Source organism: Thunnus thynnus, chromosome 11 (assembly GCF_963924715.1).
Source record: "Thunnus thynnus chromosome 11, fThuThy2.1, whole genome shotgun sequence".
Classification (NCBI taxonomy): domain Eukaryota; kingdom Metazoa; phylum Chordata; class Actinopteri; order Scombriformes; family Scombridae; genus Thunnus; species Thunnus thynnus.
Genome location: NC_089527.1, coordinates 32,115,431 through 32,137,413, shown reverse-complemented (window position 1 = coordinate 32,137,413; position 21,983 = coordinate 32,115,431). Strand labels below are relative to the sequence as shown.

General features: G+C 39.2%; 2 protein-coding genes across 4 annotated transcripts in view; one reads left to right on the top strand and one right to left on the bottom strand.

Annotated features, from left to right (window-relative positions):
• itga4 (integrin alpha 4) overlaps positions 1 to 3,604 on the top strand; it is a 32,682-nt gene extending 29,078 nt beyond the window's left edge. For both annotated transcript variants that reach the window (XM_067604490.1, XM_067604488.1), the window contains exons 27-29: positions 450 to 548; positions 858 to 977; positions 1,345 to 3,604. In XM_067604490.1, coding sequence (XP_067460591.1) covers positions 450 to 548; positions 858 to 977; positions 1,345 to 1,443 — 318 coding nt within the window. In that variant the 3' untranslated portion in view covers positions 1,444 to 3,604. The remainder of the gene's footprint in view (positions 1 to 449; positions 549 to 857; positions 978 to 1,344) is intronic.
• The window catches only part of cerkl (ceramide kinase-like), a 39,617-nt gene continuing 21,109 nt past the window's right edge, over positions 3,476 to 21,983 (bottom strand). For both annotated transcript variants that reach the window (XM_067604491.1, XM_067604492.1), the window contains exons 4-14: positions 20,902 to 21,033; positions 19,853 to 19,916; positions 15,567 to 15,697; positions 15,324 to 15,398; positions 9,137 to 9,314; positions 8,278 to 8,343; positions 7,711 to 7,754; positions 7,498 to 7,606; positions 7,272 to 7,368; positions 4,989 to 5,185; positions 3,476 to 4,500 (exon numbers count right to left, since the gene is read on the bottom strand). In XM_067604491.1, the coding sequence (XP_067460592.1) occupies positions 4,422 to 4,500; positions 4,989 to 5,185; positions 7,272 to 7,368; positions 7,498 to 7,606; positions 7,711 to 7,754; positions 8,278 to 8,343; positions 9,137 to 9,314; positions 15,324 to 15,398; positions 15,567 to 15,697; positions 19,853 to 19,916; positions 20,902 to 21,033 (1,172 nt within the window). In that variant the 3' untranslated portion in view covers positions 3,476 to 4,421. The remainder of the gene's footprint in view (positions 4,501 to 4,988; positions 5,186 to 7,271; positions 7,369 to 7,497; positions 7,607 to 7,710; positions 7,755 to 8,277; positions 8,344 to 9,136; positions 9,315 to 15,323; positions 15,399 to 15,566; positions 15,698 to 19,852; positions 19,917 to 20,901; positions 21,034 to 21,983) is intronic.

Below are 21,983 nucleotides of genomic sequence, written 5' to 3'. Positions count from 1 at the left end.
ATTGCGACTTTTCAGTCTAGAGCCATCATTAGGTCACAATTTTAATTTGTCCAACACTTAAGTTTATGACCAAAAACTAATGACATTTCCATCAGGCTTAGCTGCACTTTTTGTTTAGTGGTATTTAGCAAATGTTAGCATGCTAACATGCTAAACTAAGATGGTGAACATGGTAAACAGAACAACAACTAAACATCAGCATGTTTAGCATTGTCATTGTGAGTTTATTAGCGTTCTAATGTTAGCATTTACCTCAACCACCGTAACTAAGTACAGCCTCACAGAGCTGCTAACATGGCTGTCTTGTTTCTACTGATGCTTCACTATCTGTTTTGTTATTTTAAATTTGTTTGACTTTTAAGGCAGTAAAAAACATAACCAAAATGTCTTACATTTAGAGTAACAGATGAAGACAAAAACAAACGTCTGTCTGCATGTCTCTGTCTCAGGGTCGTCAGGGTATCATGATGTTGGAGAGCACAGCAATGATGTCATCTCCCAGAGCAGATGCTCACACCACCGTGATCCACGAACAACCTGAGGCACAGGTATAACACTCTGCATCCAATCGCAATCCAAAGCTGAACCGATCAAAACAAAGATCTTACAGCTCAATAAAAAACTGTAGAGTGAGTCAGACTGGACCACCATCATCAGCAACTCTCTCCTCATCAAGGTTTCTATTTCTGAACTAGATAATAAAAAAATAAGCAACTTGCATTATTTTTGCAGCTCACACAGTACCATCAAAGCCTTATGGGAGTTGCAGTTGTTGAATGTTAAAGTAATCCTAAAGTGCTGTCCTGTATATTCTAATTGTTACTAAGGATCATGTATTGTATGTTGTACATTTCAAGGTGGTGGTTGAAGCTCATTTTACCCAGAAACCCTCAACAATGGTGAAGGTCTTCATCATCGTCATCAGTTTAGTTTTGGGTATAATGATCCTGGCTGCTCTCATCTGGTGTCTGTGGAAGGTAAATAATTGTATATATAATAATAATAAATATCAACTTGTCAGTGCTCTCTGGTGGACAATCTATGTAATGGTGACACTGTTTCTAAATTACCTCAAATCTTTGGTTTTTCTCCTTTGCAATTTCTTGTTGCTAATATCTGTGTGATAATATTTACTGTGCCAGTGCATCAGCAGGGCTCTCATGTAAAGATGCTTCGAATGTGAACAAGTTGCTTTACTTGTAAAACAATACCATTTTTCATACGCATGCCAATATAATACACTGATAAACTGCTGTATATCGCACATTTCTTGACTTTATGTGACTTTATGTCTCCCTCTCCCTCCTGTGTCTCCTTGTCTGTCTGTCTCTGTCTCTGTCTCAGGCTGGTTTCTTTAATAGGAGCTTCCAGAAGACAGAGGAGTTCAACAGAGACAGCTGGGACTACGTTCCTAAAAGCGACAAACGCGAAAGCACTTCCTAACCACCTCTGAACATGACCTCTGACCATAAGGTGGAGTTCCCATGGTGACTGTGCAACAGTTTAAATGACATATGTGCTGATGGATGCCATGAAGGGAGTGCTGTGTAAGAAAATACAGCAATCCAATTTGTCCAAAACTATAGAAACTATTGCAGATGAACGTCATGGGCCAATGAAATGTGTTCCCGCTGTGTCAGAAGGTTTGACGTTACGCCCACAACAAGGCAGCCCAGCTAGTTTCAAAACAGACCTTTGTGAGTGTGACAGATGATAAAATGTCTCAAGTGAACTTCTTCTGAACATACCTGAAAATGGCCGTGACCTTTGACCTTTTCAACTAATGTGCAACATGCCTGATGTGCCTTCACAAATACAGACCAGCTAAAAGACTTGAAAAGGCTGCAGCAATGAATGGAGGATCAACAAAAAAGGGAAGTGAAACAATCAAATGTGGACCAATCAGAAGGCCTTGGGCTAGCTGGTTGTGACATCATGTTATTGATGACCTTCATTCTGACTCTTTTGGAAAAAGTAAACCAAAGGAAGCAACTTTCTGGTGAGCCTTGATCTCAGGGGATGGAAACATAGCCTCTGATTGGCTCATAGTTCTCTGGAGAACCTTCCATTTGTCTGTGTACATTTTGTTTTCTACATTTTTGTTCACCTGCTGATCAACACTTTATGCACTAGTGACACACACACACAGACACAAAGCAGACTCACTGGTCGTGTTGCATCATGTGATGCCTGTAGCACACACACTGTTCAGACAGAAGTAGCAGTAGTCAAGCTGTGGCAGCCGGATGGGCCAATCCAGGGAGCAAATGAAAAATTGCTGATTTCTGGAGTGTCGACACACGTTGACGCTGGGAAACAGGACAGTGGCTCATCCTGAAGCAGGGTAGTGAGCTAACCTGCAGCAACATGCATCCTGCCCCTGCTGCATCTTGGGTGTACAAGAGGAATCCAAAACCTAGTGTTTTTTAATGCACATGGCACAACATCTGTGCATTTTTCACTCTGGGCTCATTTGGGTACTACCAGAGTTTGATAAACACATGGTTACTGTTCTAATCTATTGTCTGCTTAGTCTGTTTGTCAGCAAATCGCAGCTGTTTAGGAAGACATTTTGTTGTGTGCATAAAAAAACAGAGAACAATGTGCAGCTGGGCAGAACCAAATGAGCATAACCGAAGACAGCATGGCTGCCCATAAGGAATCGCAAAAAGTTTTTAAAAAGTGCTTCTTTTCATCTACACTCTCAGAAACAAATATGTGATATCAAGTTGAGCTTTAATGTTTATCACTGTTCATTGTTTATCACAGACAAAAACAGTTCAGCTGGGTCTGAAATCACTCCAGTACATTTACTGTCCATCATTATCAGTATTTGAATTGAGTTTGAAATGTGTTTTACAGAGTAGTGTCCATGGTGTGCACACGACTTTCTACTAACAATCCCAGAAATTGCATTTTGTTGCATTTTACAGATGCGAAAATTACGATTGTGCTACTCTACACCTGTGAATGATTACGGAAAATAATGATTCATAAGTGTCTGAAATCTCAATTTACTGCTCAATATAAACTACTGAATGTCTATATAGAGTGAGAATGAGGGAGGGATTTCAGACACAGTATAAATATTCCTGTGTCTTGATAACAATGCAAGAATGCCACTATCATCATGACATACACACATGGATGTTCTTATTGCACTCGGACTGTACCACACTTGAGATGAACTCAGGTGGTTTCTTGGTTCCACGCTTCGTTCACGGTATTCATTTTTTGGGGGGGAAATTGCTCCAAGATTCAAACTGACCTGCCAGCATGAAAGCACACGATAAGATGCAACCTGTTGGGTAACAGAGCCAGCATCACATTGAGCCACAGGGTTGAATAATGGAAGACTACTTGAAAATCAAATGTGTTGTTTTAATTACTTGTATTCCACAGCTACTATGACCAGCTACTACCTTCCCCTGTCTAATTAGTTCAAATGTAAGTCACACACACAAACACACACATAAACACACACGGATGTTTTTAATATTTTAATTATTGAGTTTTTGTATATGTGAAGTTCTGCACTGGAGAGTCTCACTGCTTTTATCATCACTTTTTTATTAAAATGAAGAATTTCTTATTTAAGCAACAACTTGTATTTGTTTTTTTCTGATCATGATCATAGCTGTTACTCCAAAAAAATCTGCATTATCATTAAAAAAGACGAGCTTCCATATAAGAACAGCCATATTAAGTACAAACCGCTCTGGACAGTAAAAATTTTTTTTTTTTTTTTTACAGTCTGTGGACACATTGGGCTCATCCAGTCTGGTTCTGCTTGTGTGCAGCAACATGCACACATCTGCAGAAACTAGAAGCAGAACTTCCTTAAAACTGTACTTTTAAGGTAGTTCTGCTTTCCCTCACAGAGTCAATAAACTATGTTCAGGTTTGAGCTCACAAACTAAACAAAGATGAATGTTTGTGTTGCTGCAGCAGAACCAGAGACTGGACAAGATAAAACAAAATGCAACTTATAATAAAAAAAATATTCAACTCAAATGAAATCAAAGTCAAGTCATGTGAGAAAAGCTGATTAAAATACAGTAAAATGTAAACATGAATTTGTATATAAAACAGGAATCTTTATCTTCATCAATCAGTTCCAAAAGTTATAAATCTTTACATTGTAAAGCACAGTTAGTGTGGAGTTAAAGGTAGCTGACAAGTTACATCACTGGTTGTTAAAGCTGCACGAGTCAAGCAGCCCAAAAAGAATCTATTAATACAGCTTTAATATGTTTCGTAAACAGGAAGCTGCTGCTACTTTTATGTTTTTGCTATTTTGTACGAAACTTCTACATTAGTTCACATCGCCATGGAAACGAGGGCACTGTTGAGTAATTGTGGTTACCATGGCAACATGCCTCAGTCCCACCACACACACACAGCGGCGCCCTCTGCTGGACTCAGATGCAGCTGCAGGAGACGGTCGACTCAGCTTCGTCCACCTCCTCCCCGTACAGAGTGATGAGCCGCGGGTGGACCCTGAATACAGCACACACACACACACACACACACACACACATACACATACACACACACACACAATGATGTGACGTACTGCGATAAAAGTGTAAAATGATATAAGAGTTAAAGGGTCAGTTCACCCAAATGACAAAAATAAAAAACATATTTATACACTTCCATCTCATTGTATTTTTGGTTTCATTTGTCAGCTGTAATCAAAACAGGGGGCATTGCAGTAACATGGTATGTGGCTTAACCAAACCAACCAAAACCAACAAACCAACACACTGTCAACAGCAGAAATGTGGCTGAGGTCTCTAAATATCCAGAGCAACAGGGACACTGTTTCTGGAGAGAGACATCACTGTTGAAGTTGTTTTTCAGGCCAGAATAAATAACCAAGACAATAATCATCTCCAAACCTGGAAAAACAAAACAAAACCTATCTGCATGGACAGATACCACCAGAGGGGAAATGTTTTATTTTGGTATACTGAGCATCATACCTGACCAGCACCTCATTAGCAATCTCCACCAGCTCCCCGTCGATGTTCCAGGGGAAGGCGGCTCCCTCTGATTGGATGATGGGTGCTGTTTTAGATTCACCCTCCTCCTCGCTCTCCTCTTCGGACCAGCCAATCAGCGACCGGGGGCGGATCCTCACTGCTGACACTGCGTGCGTCTCCACGAAGGAGAAGCTGAACTGCAGATGGACAATCAAGAAAGTCAGACTGACAAACCAATATATGAGCATCAGAGCAGACACAGAGAGGGGTGTGTGTATGTGTGTGTGTGTGTGTGTGTGTGTGTGTGTGTGTGTGTGTGTGTGTGTGTTTGCGTGTGTGTGTCTTCGCAGGTCAAAGGTCACTTGAGGAGGACAGAAAAGCTTAAGACCTTTGTTAAGCAGCTTGTTAATGTGGAGCAGTGACTGTGTTTCTTCCTGTTTACTGTCCTCTTCTGTCTCCACTGCAACACCCTGAAGCTCCAACAGGTGGCAGCAAAGACCATCAGACACGAAGACAGACAGACAGACAGACAGACAGACAGACAGGTTGTCTGTCTAATGCTGAAACAGCCAAACATCAACCTCAACACTGCAACTGTCAACAAAAACTACATTATTAATGGGAAATAAAGCACCAACTGAAAACTAATAGACAGAAAACTAGTCCCCAAAAATAATCAGAATAAGTTTTTTTTTTCAATCTTCACATTATTCTTTTTACATGTACTGTTAGCTGGTGAAATGTTAGCTCATGTATTTGCAGTGTGTAAACTGGCTATGGTGATGTTAGAATCAGTCATATTCTGCATTCAGCAGTGTGTTGTTGGCTGTGGTGGAAGAGCTTTTACTTAAATACTGTAACAACCTACTCCACTACTTTCAGATGGAAATATTGTACTTTTTATTAATCATTCACCAGATAAGGATTTAACATACAAAACACAATCAGCTTATAAATATAAATATTGATTGTATATAAAGTAGTTACTTTTAGATCCACTTCAGCCAGCTGCAAAATTAAAATGCTGATTACATGTGAATGTATCTTAAATAATAATATAACATGTAATAACATGATAAACTACTTTTATTATTGATACTGTAAGTACATTTTGCTGATAATATTCATTTATCTTTACTTAAACCTGCATTAAGCATTCAGCAGACGTAGAGCAACATTATGATGATTATGTTTGTTTCCAGCTGATGGATGTAAATCCAGTATTCATTCTCTTTTAGCTCTGTGTTTGGTCTCCTGAGAAAAAGATCTGGCTCTTTAGCTGCTAAATGCTCCACTATGTTCACCAGCTAGTCTCTAACTGTGTCTGTCTGCTGTTTGCAGGCCTCATGCTGCTGCTGGAAACAGGTCATTTTTTATTTGATTTTGGTAACATTTTATTGGAAATTTTCCTAGTGATTTACAGGTAGTTAACATTAATTTTTAGGACATTTTACAGAGAAGGTGGTGCAATTTGGTGCAAATTATAAGAAAAAACTGAAAAAAGTGTCAAATGTAGTTTGACACACAAAAACTACACACTGAAAACTAAGTATTTTCTGTCAGTTAAAGAATTAAGAGTCTAATTTCTACGTATGAAGCAGCACCAACGCTTTTTCTGTTTTCTCTTATAATTTAAAAATAAACTTAAATACCTGCAAATTACTCAGGAAATTAGTATCAAATTAAAGAACCTGTGTCCATTATTTCTTCATGGCTGTTAGTGTTCTCTGTCATGTGGATGAAGATGTGTCTGATGATGCTGAGGCAGAGGGGATGTGTCTGACTCTGGTTTCAGATCACACTTGTGTAAATTCTCTCAGTTTTCCACCTGACAGGACTGACTCAGGTGAGGTTCAATGTCGATGGTGCAACTCAAACTGGGGTTGTCATGGCTACTGTACATGTCTGGTGCTCCATCAGGACATCCCGTCTCGTCTTGTTTGATGTTGAAATGTCCATCAGGGCGGAGGATGTGGGTCAGTGAGTAAACAGCCTGTTTACTCTGCAGGACGGTGAACTCCTCATTGGCAGTATATTTAGAAAGTGGGTTAGTGTGCAGTCTCACAGGCCAGGCCAGGCTGAACCAGGCTAATCTACTCACTAACTAGTCTTTTTTTTTTTTGCTCTGTGAGAGGTGGAGCTTAAGGATGGCGAGGTCAGGATGGAATAAATTGGAACGTAACCCACGTAGCCCAGTACCAACCTACATTGTAGAAATAATGTTTTTAACAGTTTGTCCTGAAAGTAAATACCGAGAGGACGTTGATTGACAGCTGCTCTCACCTGTCCACTAGAGCTGCTGTATCTCTTCAGGTGTTTGATGAACTCTGACCTGGAAGTGTTTCCTACTGCGATCAGGGCCGCGCTGCCATTGGCCAGCCTGTTGCAAACAGGAAGTGGAAGAATACATTCAGCAGCAGAAACGTGGTGAGATAACCTACAGTGTGGTGCGTACAAGGTCACAGCACAGCTGACTTTAACATGAACTGCTCATCATGCACCCCTGTACCTGGTGTTAGGAGCCAGTCCTTGAGGTGCATGTGGACTCAGACAGGGGATGGACATGATGCTTATGCTGAGATACAGGCCCTGATTGGTTGTCCAGGACTCCTCCTCATCTGCACCGACCATTCAGAGAAAGAGGAACAGCAAACAATGAGAGAAATATGAACCAGCTTTCATCTTCTGTTCAGAAGGTTTCCATGTAAAGACAAGTTCTCACCTGACTCTGAGTCCTGGTCTTTGTCCTCGTCCTGGTCCTGGTCTCTGAGAAAGAGATGATGTTGAAAGTGTTTATGATAACTACTGTTGTTGCTGTTATATAAGCATATATATTCATTATTACATTTTTACATTTTTAACTGTTTCCTATTTTACCTCCTTCTTTTTAAATGTATTTTAATATGTTAACTGTGTTCATTTGTTAAGAACTTTGAGCTCATTTTGTGCATGAAAGATGCTATATAAATAAAGTTTATTACATTATTATTATTATTATTATTATTATTATTATTATTATTATTATTATTAGATAATGATAATAATAATAATAATAATAATAATAATACTGCTACTAATAATAATAAACTTTCTTTTAAACTTGCAAGGCTGGCTGCATTCTGTACTTCCTAATAGAACCAATGTCAGTTTTAATATCGACCTAAAACTGTCAAAGTGTGTGTGTGTGTTTGTGTGTGTGTGTGTGTGTGTGTGTGTGTGTGTGTGTGTGTGTGTGTGTGTGTGTGTGTGTTTGTGTGTGTGTGTGTGTGTGTGTGTGTGTGTTTCTCACAGATGTTCAAATAAATTCCTGTTTGACTTCTTCGCTGGTAGAAAAGACAGCTGACAGTCCTCTGGTCTGAGGGAGACAGAGAGAGACAAAGAAATGAGAAAATAAATTTGATGTCAGAGTTTGTGATATCCTTTTTAAAATCCATTTTAGTCCATTTTATATCTATAGCTAAAAAACACACATTTATGGATTTACATGGAGGCAAAAAAGGCCTGTAATCATTGAATGAATATGTTTATGAGTGATTGAATACCTAATTGGAAAATGTAACCACTGAATTTACAGCATTGTAATATTTTACGTTGATAAACAACTATCTGAATTTATTCTCCTCCTTAAAATTTCCAGAGGGTAATGTTTTGGGTTTTTTTTTTGCAACTTCAAAAACTTCACAAGGTTCACAAATTCAGATTCTCATCTGAACTTGTCTTTCTTGGATCATGTGACTGACAGAATTGAACCTGATAGGACAGAGGTCTGATAGATTCTATACAATAAGTTCAACTGATTATCCTGATGTTTGAATTTCTCATCTTGAATTTTGGTGTCTGAATTTCACCAACACAATCTGAGCAGATCTGAATTTGAGACACTTGCGTTGTGAATAATGGACACTTGAATTTTCTATCTGGATCTGTGAACCCTAAGAAAACATATCAACTTTCAGACCACATGAATTCAGAAAGATGGTTCTCAAAAACATATATTTCAATACTATAAATGCTACGTACATACACTGGTGAATAAATATCACTATTAGGCATTCAGTTGCTTGTAAGATTCAAATCCTTACAGCTTGTCTCTTTACAGCATACAAGGAAAATACAAATGACTACAAATGTATGTGTCTATATGTTACCTCAGCCTAGCCAGCGTCTTCACCAGAGCGTACTCTCGTCGCCGCGACGATGGCATCCACCTCTTTTTCTCCGCCCTCGCTAAGCTCCGCCCACCGAAACCAAACATGGCGGAAAAACCGAAACGCACCAGCTGCCCGAGAGAGGAGAAGCTGCACATGTCCACCTGCTGCAGGTGACCTGAGAGAGAGAGAGAGACAGACACTGATGTTTGGGGGAAAAATCCTTGTTGATGATGAATATTTTGATCCAGAATTAAGAATTATGATCCATCACACACACATACACACACACACACACACACACACACAGCCTGTAAGAAGGCCAAGTGGTCATATGGTGAAAAGCTTGTTAATATTCATGAGGAGCTGCACTCCAAATATGGGCAACAGAAAGAGGTCAGGAGTATGTGTGTGTGTGCATGTTAATATATCTCCTAACTTTAGTCACTGGAAACAGAAAGCAGAAGAGTGACCAGTCTCTTGTTGTATCAGTCCAGTGTGTGTTTCTGACTGTACAGTTTTAAAGATAAAGATAAAGATTTTTTTAAAAGAATGATTGTAACAAGCAGTTTTCCAAAGAAGATGACTCTTCTTTTCTGCTGAGCTACTCCTTGAACTGCGTCCATAATGTGACTAATTCTTCATTGTTTAGGCACTTCCTCCTTCCAGCTGATGTAAAGCAGCTTCCAGTGAATGTTTTAATGTTTTGTTTGTGGCGATGTTATGATGATGAGTTTACTGTAAAGAGGGAAGTTGGATATTTCATTTCCACAGAGGGACCGCTACCAGTTGCAAAGCAAGGGTCACATGATCAATAGAGGTAGCCAAAAGTATAGGTGGGCCACTTTTTTAGTAACCTTGTTTGCTATCTGTACTGTAAAGAGCAACATACTCTGCTGTGTCAAATGGTGGAAAGTAACCAAATATATTTACTCAAGTCATGTACTTTAGTACAATTTTCAGGTAGTTGTACTTCACTTCATTTCACTACATTTACCTGACAGATATAGTTACTAGTTATTTTACAGATTAAGATTTTGCATTTAAAATAATGATCTTATAAAATACAAAACTTTTAAGGCCAAAAACAATGATTGCAGACAAGATCAAAAAATCAACACAAATTTGTGCGGCAGAACTTCATTTATTATCTTTTCATACTTCATTATACTTCATCTCATGACCCTTCAGATTTATTTTGTGTCCCATTGGAGAAGCCTGTGTGTCTTACATTATACACATCATAAATGCAACATATAACTTTTTTTTTTAATCAGATTTTTAAACTAACATGCAAGAATCCCTCCAATATCAAGTTACTTCATTTCTGTTTCACAGTTCTGCTATCAGAGAATTTTTCACATTTTCAAACTCCTTCATGCGTTCTAACTCTGTCCCAGCAAGAGAAACATCTGACACCTTCCACAATGAACAAACATGGACTCTGCATTCAAGGCTGTTTACCGTTTATTCCTACAGACTATGAATGCAGCACAAACCACAGAAGCACCTGGAACACAAAAAAATCTACCTATTAACCTGATTTCACCACCGAGACCGTTCAACAAGAAGCTCCATCAGCTAGCTTTCAGACGGACACATACACTGTCTCTCTCACACAACACACACACACACACAGTGTGCCATCTGGTCACATACCTGCTGTAACCTACTGAACTACTGTCTCCCCACCTGTCTGTCTGTCTGACTGACTGCCTGTCTGTCTCTCTGGATAGAATCTGATTTCCTCACCATATGGCATGCTGTCTGTGTGTGTGTGTGTGTGTGTGTGTGTGTGTGTGTTGTACAGGATTAAAGCTGAGACAGTCAGTGTGTCAGTGAGATCTAACCTGCAGTGCTTCCTAAAACGGGCAATCATTATGTATTTTTTTGATTTATTTATTGACGTAGAATCATAATTTTCTGTTTATCACCTGATCCTGATTGAAAATATCACCTGCTTTGTTCACAAACAACATTGATTCACAGCACATGTGCAGTTTGGAAAAATGTAGGTTTTCAAACTGAATGTAAAAATGTTTTCACAATGTTTTCTCAAATCAGATAATCATCACTATTTTTTTCCTACATTTTCTTTATTTCTAGTTTTTTTTTCTCCAATGTTTTCATGTTGCTATGATGATTCTTCCACATGTATAAAGTTAATTCTCATATATTTGTATTAGGATTAAGATTTATATGTACAGGTTCTGTCCTCTGTAGCTGAACAGCTATGCAGTGATCGCTTCCAATAAAGGCTGAAGACAGCAGTTTTTCTATGATGTTTTTACTAGAAGCAAATGTGAAACAGTGAAAACAGATTTGGACGACAAATTAGGGTCTCAGCACTGTTCACCAAGTTATATTTTAAATATTCAAATAGAATTCAATTGAATACCGTTTTCATGGTCATACTAGAAGAAGAATGAATGAAGAAGAATTAAAGAATGACTGAAAACCAGAGGGGACAACAAGGTCTACAATTATTTATCAGGTACATGAATTTATTGACATTTATATCACGTTTTTGTCAGTTGTATATGACAATAATTCCTAGTAATATAACTGTAAATTAACATGACCTGGACCCAGATAAGTGGCAGAAAATTGATGGATAGATTAACCAATTACAAAATAATGAATTAATTTAAGATAATTTAAGTTTTTATTCTAATTTACTCTTGCTTTTTATGAGAGGATGAGCTAGAGGATGTTGCTACTGTAGCTGCAGTAATGACTGTGTTTGCTGCAGGTCTGATGGTGCTGACTGAAAAGGATTAAACTGCTTCCTGCAGCAAAATAACACACATTTTACAGATGTAGAACTTCTCCCAACAGCCCACAACTACATTAAAAACAAAGTCATAACCAATGTTCCTTTCTATGGCAGACAAAAAAAATATTATGGACCTTTGTAAAAATGACTTTTTAATAATATTTAAGGCCTTTTTTTTGAGAGGAACTGAATTCAAGACCTGCAGATACCCTGCATATTTACGGATATTGATTACAAAACAGAAAACAGATGAGATTATATAAACAAGAGTTATGCCCAAAGGTATTGTAAAAATGAATTTGTTCAGTAACAAGGAAACTGGATTCATACAAAATATTGTAGCAACAGACTAACTGTCAAATAAGTTACATCATCTCTCTCGCAGGAAGAAACCAAGTATCACCAGTAAAGAGCAGCATTAATAAGTTCCTTTAAGAAGTACAATACAAGTACTTTATCCACATGAGTAAAACACAAAACATCAACAGTTGACCCAGCAGTAAGTTAAGACTTAGCGCTATTTAGAAAGTTCTCTTAGCAACACATTAGCCTCAGACAGCTAGCATAATGGCCAGCTTGGTTAACGGTAAACTGATAAAGAATAAATTAAATTGCAAGTCAATAATCAGAAATTGTCTAATAAATCCAAAAAAGTCACTTTAGATAGATAAAAGACAGCTCAATATTTGCTTAGTCACAAATCTGACATTATGGTGGATGTAACAATGTCAGTTAAACTGCTGTAGAACTACAAACACAATATTCAACTGAAACCAGCTGCTAGTGGCAGAATACTGATTTTCATGTTAAATCGCTGGCACCACAGGAAACAACTGGCTTTGTCCTGTTTTTTGAATTTTTCCATTTTTATAAAGATTAAACAGACAAGTTATTCATGAGCTTTAAAGGTGCTGGTAGGTTGACTGTTTTTTTACCCGTAGACAGAGATAGGCTAGCTATCCACTTTCCTGTCTTTATGCTAAGCTAGCAGGCTGCTGCACCATGATTGTTTAGACATAAGAGTCGTATCAATCTTATCTCTCAGCAAGAAAGCACATTAGCATATTCCCCAAAAAGTGTAACTATTCCTTTAGATAGACTGAAGTTAATTATATACCCACCATGAGCAATCTGGCAGTTAGTTTCTCTGTAAATTGATTAATCGTTTGGTCTTAAATTATCAGCAAATAGTGAATAATGTCTACCAAAACTCCCTAGAGCCCAACGTCAACAGATATATTTGTCTGCCCAACAGTCCAAAACTCCCTTGAAACAGAGGAGGATTTAAAACGGCAATAATGGACTCATCACCTTCACTGAGTTCATTAGTTTATCCTATCAGAACACTTACTAAACCAAGCAGAGTGGGATCATAACAGTTTAGGTATGTTCAGCTGGTTGAATCATAGTCACCACCTGTAGTCACCTGTAGTCCGTGGGAACAGCTTCCTGCCTGGCAATTTTAACTGTTTTCTATTGTTTAGTAATTAGTCTTATTAGTGCCACTGAATACTCCCATCTGTCACACTCACTCACACACACACACACACACACACACACACACACACACACACACACACACACACACACATACACACAAGCATACACACACACAGCTTCCAGTATGAATCAGTGTTAATGAGCCACCGTTTTACCAAAACCTGTCATTGAAACAGCAGCCTGCCCTGCTACCAGCTGATTGGGCAGCAGGTTTACCTGAGAGGAGGCGGGGAGAGGCAAAGGGGGCGGGGCTACAGTGAGCAGTGTAACCTGTGATTTAGAGTGAAACTGATCCTGCTGTTAGACATCTGTCTGCACCCTCCCTCGAGTTCAGTCCCACCGTCTGCTTCACTCTGTCTGTGTTTGTTTTCTTAAACTGGATCTCTTTCAGTCTGACTAACCATCAGCCAATCACATCAAAGCTTAACAAGAACACAAGCTCCTGATTGGCTCCCTGTGAGTTTCTTAGATTAAATTGAAAAACAATGGCGTTATGACTGTAGATCTAGAGCCCGTAGAGCCAACCCAAGGTGACACGATTATAGAGCTTGAACATGTAGAATCCACTCATGAAGAACAGGTTGGACCCACTCAGGATGACATGATTATAGATGTAGAACCAAACCAAACTATACCAAACACTTAGATGTAGCTATAGATACAGAACAAATAGCAGCCACCTGACAGTAACTCTAGAACACATAGAACCCACCCAGGACAATTTGATAAGAGATCTAGAACCCAGGACAATCTCAGTGTAGACCCAAGACAACATAACTACGACTAACAGGATCATGCGACTGTCGATCCAGAACAAGAAGGACCCAACCAGGACGATTTGTCTATAGTTCTAGAATCCACCCAGGATGATCCCAGTATAGACTTAGAATGGAAAGAACCCTCCTCAAATGATGTGGCTATAGATATAGAACAGGTAGAACCACAAGGACAATGTGACTGTAGATTTAAAACAGACAGAGCCCACCTAGGATAATGTCACCGTAGATTTAGAACAGGTGGAACTGACCTAGGATGATGTGACTGTAGATCTAAAGCAGGCAGAAGCCACCCAAGATGATGTAACTGTATATCTAGAACAGGTAGAACCCACAGAAGACAACATAACTGTATATCCAAAACAGGTAGAACCCACCGGGATGATTTGAGTATATATCTAGAGCAGGTAGAACCCTAACAGGTAGTACAAGTACCCACACACTAAATCAAGCTCCCTTTAACTTTATTAGCAATGTTTCAACCAACTACAAGTCTTCCTCAGGCAAAGAAAAGAAAGAACCCTTACAGGACTTTCTGAGTGTAGACTTAGACAGAACAGAACCCACCAAAGACAACACATCTGTAGATTTAGAATAGTACAAGTAGTAGTAGTTCCAGCAAGAACAAGGACAATTCACCCAGAACCCAGTGCACCCAGGATGAGACAGGTATAAATATACAACAGGTAGAACCTACACGGGACTAACTGACTTTAGATGTAGAACAGGTTGAACCAATGCAAAGTGATTTGACTCTATATCTAAAACAGGAATAACCCACTTAGCATGATGAGACTGCAGATCTAGAACAAGTAAAACCAACCCAGGATGCTCTTATTATAGATCCAAACGAGGTAGAACCCAGCCAGGACAATTGGAGCATAGTTCTAGAACCCACACTGGCCAATACGATATAGATCTAAAAAAGGTGAAAACCACAGAAGACTACATGATAATAGATCTAGAACAAGCAGAACCCATGCAGGACAACATGAAAATAGAGCTAGAAGAGGTAGAGCCCACCTAGGACAATGTGACTAAAGTTAAAGTTACAGGATGACACAACTATAGATTTAGAAAAGGGAGAAACCACTATTGCCTATGTTACTAAGGACATAGAAGCAGCGGAACCTACCCAGGATGATGTGCAGGGCTGCAGTGACTGGATCTCTGACTCCATGAACAGAACAGGAAACCACATCTGTAGATCCTGTAAAGACGGACAGACAGACAGACATCACCTGTCCAGCAGTTCCTACATAATTTAGATATACATGCTGTGGATCTTAAATACCAGTAAAAAGTTTGGACACACCTTTTTGTGTGTCCAAACTTTTAAGTGGTACTGTACATGATACGAAGGCGTGTCCTCTCTTACCAGCAGGAATGATCCCCAGTGGCAGCAGTGGTTTCACTGGTTTCTCTGGAGAGTCAGCGTCCAGCTGAGCCCTGAGGACTAGAGCATGACACAGCTCTGCCACTGAGCCGTCCCCGCCAACACACACCACCCTGACAGACAGGTGGAGACAGACAAGTTGAGACTGCTTTTCAAGACAACTGCCATACCAAAATAAAATGAGCCTCTGAACTGTTCTTGTGAAGTTGAAGACATTTCACTAATCTTAACTTCTGAAGCCAGACAGGAAATACAGTGACGACCCATGAACTTGGTTTATTTCGGCGGCTTGAACTGGTGTCCTCAAATAAATGTTGTCAACTTAACAATAAAAGTCCAGTGGATTGTTTTACTTTGGGACAGAGACATGTAGATAGGAAAGTGAAAACACTCATTAAACTCAGATAATCAGTAGAAGCTCAGTGCTTCAGTTTCAGGTCAAAATCAAGTAAAAAAAGAAGAGGCAGCCTTAGTAGTGATAGAAAACTGGTATCTAAAATGACATGATATAATCTGAAATGTTTGTTGTTCAGGTCGAAGGTGGCCAAGATTTGTTTCATTTCAAAAGGCATCAATAACTGTCAGGGCCATAGCTACCATTGAGGTAGTGTCCTCTGTAATATTTATGGAAATTTGAGGGGTTTGATGACCTTTCATTCTAAAATGACACACATACTGCACTTGCTGGGACTTTAAATACTAAACAAATTAAATGGATTCATTATTCTCAACCAGAATTACATGCATGATAGTGAAGAAGACTTAAGAACAAACATTTACACCATAATATAAAAATTATTATGAATTATTATGAATTATTATAATTATTATTATTATTAATACAATTATTATGAATATTATGATTAGTAGTAGTAGCAGTAGTAGTATTAAAGATAGTGGTAAAAGACTATAATAATCTAATCATAACTTGATTCTTTGACATATATGTCCATGTTTTCAGAAGGTTCATCTTCAGAGTTTGTTTGCAGTAAATGTGAGGTAAACAGACTCCGCCCCCTCCTCTTCTTCCTGTGTATGGGATTACCTGAAGCTCCAGTCACCACGGTGACAGCCAACCTAATTGGCAAATGTAGGTTTCAACCAAATCCTCACCAGAGCAGCCTCACACACACACACACACACACACACACACACACACACACACACACTCAGCAGCTAGCTTAGCAACGCTGAGCTAATCTTTTCTAAGCACATTAAGCTTTATGAGGGCTGAGCACAAAAGCTGCTTACAGACACACACACACACACACACACTCACGGCCCATCACAGATAGATGAGGAGAGTAGTTGTTGTTTTGTTATTTGTTTCATGTGTTACTTATTTTTGACTTTTATTAATATTATATCAGTTAGCAGTTGGTGTTTGACCTCTCCTGTGTGTGTGTATGTGTGTGTGTGTGTGTGTGTGTGTGTGTGTATGTGTGTGTGTGTGTGTGTGTGTGTGTGTGTGTGTGTGTGTGTGTGTGTGTGTGTGTGTGTGTGTGTGTGTAACCAGTCTGGGTCACTGTGTTTTAGTGTCGTCATGACAGTAATAGTAAGTCAATTATCTGTTGAGTTGCTCAGTTGAGTCTGTTAAGGAAGGATGATGTCACAGTTTGATCATTACATGTTCATTTCTATGTAAACATCACCTTCCATTTAAACACTAGGCCATTCATTTTATAACTTAATTTAGATTGAACATGTTAGACTTAATCTCCCACTGTAATAAACTGGAATTACACTCTAAGTGAGACTGTTTGATATTAAATTTAACCTTAATGTTATCTTTAAATTTTTGTAATTGGCCAGTCACTAAACCGCTCCCCTGACAAGTAATTGTCCAATCATAGTTGAGCAACTGTAAAACTTTAAAACTGGCCTGTCAAGTTTTAGATTTCTCCACATGCTGAATGTGCATGTGGCACCTACATTTTGTGGGGTTACAAGTTACGATAAAAAAAAAAACCCATTCACAACTAGCATCCACTGTGTAGTATTATTTCCCCACTAACGTTAACACTCTCCTGCTCTTTATTAGATTTGGGGAAGTCCTCCAGACAATGTTACCCAAGCCAGAGTTACATTGCTCATCCTGAAAGCCTGTTCACTTGTAAAGATAAGTGACACTATTTGAAAATACAAATTATATGTAAGTATGTAGGCTAAGCAGGCAAAAAGGGTTATGTTAAAATAGTCTGATCTTACATTTTTCCTTATCATACTGTGCCAGGGTTATATAAGCTTTAGCCCAGTCCTCTACAAGGATATCATATATGTAGCCATCAAGTGCTTTAGGACCCTTTTTGTAGAGTTGTGAAGTGTGACGGGCCACTGGTTCCAGAGCGTTTCTCCCCACACTGTATTCCTATTACAAATTTTCCTTCAAATAGTTTCCTCAGTGTTACTGAACATAGAAACTCAGGACTCTCCTGCATAATGTAACGATCCTATAGGTTTATATTATGACCACTAGTTTACATTATTTCAACTTTGTTTCTGAGAAATCACATTTTGTCCGTCATTTTGGCGGACAGCTGAGATTAATTACTTAGTTTAAGATGCCATCATATATCACTTCCTTATTGAACTGGTCCTATAGTCATCATTCAACTCATTCAAGTGATCGACTAATGCTCGAGGTCCTGAGTGCAAACACTGAATTTAGGAGGATTGCTTTTAGTTTCTCTGCTGAACAACTGGAACACTTGCATACATTGAACTTGACACAATTGTACCTATAGATCAGTTTAAAACCATGATTACAGACTACTCCACTCTTGAATGTAACAGTTTTTAATCAGTGTTTGGCTGTGTTCTGTTATTGTTTGTTTATTTTCTCGTTGGTTGTTTTTTTTTTTGGTGTAATTATTCTCTTTTGAACACTCGACATCATTGAAATGAGGGCATGTCCTCAATTATCTTTGGGCTTAAATAAAGGTTGTATGAATTAATTAATTACTACAATACCCATGAGCCTTGGCAGCTGTTGCTATGGAGATGAAGCCATGAGCGTGAATCAGAGTGTAATGAACTCAAAACACTTTGCTGCTGAAGTTGTAAACAAAACAGCACCATAGTTTCTGAATTCTCTCAAAAGTGACCCTGAGATTAAAACTGAGCTGATTCACTCTCAGTGTTTTCTCAACACCGTAATCTTTAGCTTCCACCTGCTGTTAGAGGTCATAGTTAACTTCTGCCCCCAAATTTGTATGTACACAGTCTTACACCTTCGACTTTTTATCAATGAACCAGATATTTTATAACACAGTTTGAGTTACTAACATTGTCTATGGGAAAAGTGAATGGGTCTTTTACTTCCAGGACACAATATTTTTTTCCCAGGATAGCGAAGTCATGACCTGCCCTACTCTGCCTCTGATTGGCTTACCCTGATATTCCTACCCAAACCCTAACCAGTCTCACTCCTCATGTCTAAACCTAACCAACCCAACCAACACAGGCAACGAGCACTAGCCAATCAGAGGCAGAGTAGGGCGGGTCATGACTTCGCCATCCTGGCAAAAAAAATTGGCCTCCAGGACCAGGGGCCCCCAAAATAGCTCATCCTACTTCACAACTCTATTAGGTTTTTATTTTAAAACAATGAATCTTAAAACAGTAAAAATTCAACCAGACACAGCATTTTCAACCAAATCATGGAGCTAAAGTGAGCTTAATTTGCTAGATAGCTACAGCTAATCAAATCTGCTGGCAACGGTTGTCATTTCAGCAGTTAGACATGAGAAGCTACTTTTGTCAACCACTGACTGAAATCAAGGACCAATTGTTTCAAGTAGTAAATCTGCCACCGTTGTCACTGTTGTTGGGGTTTATTGGACAGGACAGTACAGAGGCAGACAGGAGTATGACATGTAACAAAGGTCTCCCAGCTGGAACAGAACTGTTACTGTGAGATATTGAGGTCATGTGGTACGCATCTTCATCATTTGGCTGACAATTGCACTGTATGTGCCATGCCAGAATGGAAAGCTTGACAAACACAGCAATGGTAAATACTGGGGGCGGGGCTCAGCTTTTTTCCAATAACAGTACTTTTTGTGGTAAAATGGCAACATACAGTCCAGCTGTGTGGTAAAAACTCAGGGGGAGATTTGCAAGTAGAAGATCATGTGTACTTTTAAGAGGATATATTGCACTTTTTAAAATCACAAGGGAGAGAGAGAGAGAGAGAGAGAGAGAGAGAGAGAGAGAGAGAGGGTATTGAGACAAAGAGACAAGGTGTGAGAGGCATATAGACAACTAACCCATCATATTCATCCAGCTTGCATTCCTTCATCACTGAGAGAGCATGACCCTTCCTCTCTGTCACTGGAGAGAAAGACAGGTAGAAAGAGAGGGAAAAAGAGAGGGAAACAGATGGAGAGACATTGAGATGGACAGAGATAGAGTGTTCATGCATGTGTGTGGTCACATGTACAAAACTGTGTTCGATGGCTGCCAAAAAAAAAAAGTGGGACAACGGATATCACACCATCTGCTGAGAGGAGAGGAGAGGAGAGGAAAGGAGGGGAGAAGAGAGGAGGGGAGAAAAAGAAAGGAGAGGAGAGGAAAAAAAGAGAGGAGAGGAGGGGAGAAAAAGAGGAGAAGAGAGGACAGGACAGGAGACAAGGGGAGAAGAAAGGAGGGGAGAAAAGAGAGGAGAAGAGAGGAGAAAAAGAGATGAGAGGAGAGTAGAAAAAGAGTGCAGAGGAGAGGAGTGGACAGGACAGGAGAGTAGGGGAGAAGAGAGGAGGGGAGAAAAAGAGAGGAGAGAAGAGAAAAAGAGGAGAGGAAGGTAAAAAAAGAGAGGAGAGGAGATGAAAAAAGAGAAGAGGAGAGGAGAAGAGAAAAAGAGAGGAGAGGAAAGCAAACAAGGAGAAGAGAGGAGAAAAAAAGAAAAGAGGAAAGGAGGAGGAAGAAGAGTGGAGGAGAGGAGCAGGTTGTCTCCCTCTGTAACAACAGATGGGCTAAGCTCCGCCCTCTGTATCAGGTTACCTAGCGACCAGAGACTGCCATTAACTTTGACCTTTGGACCTTTGCCACATACACACACACACACACACACACACACACACACACACACACACACACACACACACACACACACACACACACACAGATTTCCCATGGTCTCCTCTGAAGTCAATAAAGAAGAGATGTAACTGTTTTTACCCTTACAATACATGTGAGGTGCGACATCATCCAAAAATCTTCCGTTGCCCCGCCCACTGTCAGTCCAAAGTATAAATAATTATCTCAACCTAACATTATCACGCATCTTCTTATTGGTTGCTGATCAGCTGGGTAGACTAACCTGTGATGTCAGTGCGGACCTCAGCCATCTTGAAGAGCGGAGCCACATGCTCTCTGTAGATGTGAACGGCCTCCTTCTTGTGACTGCTGGGGTTGATGAACACCTTTACATACCTGGGTCGACTGCTGAACCCTGCGCGCACACACACACACACACACACACACGCACACACACTTTAAATGTTTTACAGGATTCAAATATTTTCAGAGGTTATACACATTCTCTGACACATGGGTTGTGGGTTGTTGGGTCGTTAAGGAAGGTTTTTTTGGCCAAGGCTGCCAAACACCAGTATGTTATGATATTAATATTTCTGTTAATGTTAGTGACATTTGTAACTGGGGACTGTCAGTTCTTCAGAAAAAGCTTCATCCATGTACAGGTCAAAAACAGCCCATCTTTAAGACTAAAACTTCTCTCTGGCTTTAAGTCATAGTGTATATTGCTTATTGCTGTCTTTTAATATGCATAATCTACATATATGTATATCTCATGATCTGTTTTGTAACATCTCTAACATGTTGGAGATGGATGAAGCTTTTTCTGAAGAACTGACAGTCCCCAGTTACAAATGTCACTAACATTAACAGAAATATTAATATCATAACATACTGGCATTTGTTGCATCAATTCCAAAACCAAACTGGGGTCAGTCTATGTGATCATTGAATTCTCCCTTTGAAAAAGACTGAACTGAGCTGTAGAGAAACACACATGATGGCATACGATTGGAGGATATATGTGTCTTTGAAACAACTTATATGCCTAGGAGAACACTTCCAAGTAAAGACTATATTTAAATGTCTTCACTTCACTGCACTTGCAGACCCACAGATTCCTCTGAAGTCTGTCAGGGGACTTGGGTGCACACTTAACAGATTTTGCTAATTGAATTACCCACAAATATATGCAAAATGGATGTGATGCTATACTTTTTTAAATCACTTACACAAGAGGAACATCAAAAACCTTTATATAAATGTATCAAAGTATGATGAGACATTACTTGTATCATGTAGGAACAACATTTAACCATATAATATCACAGAAATATGTAGAAGAAAAGAGATTCAACTGAAATG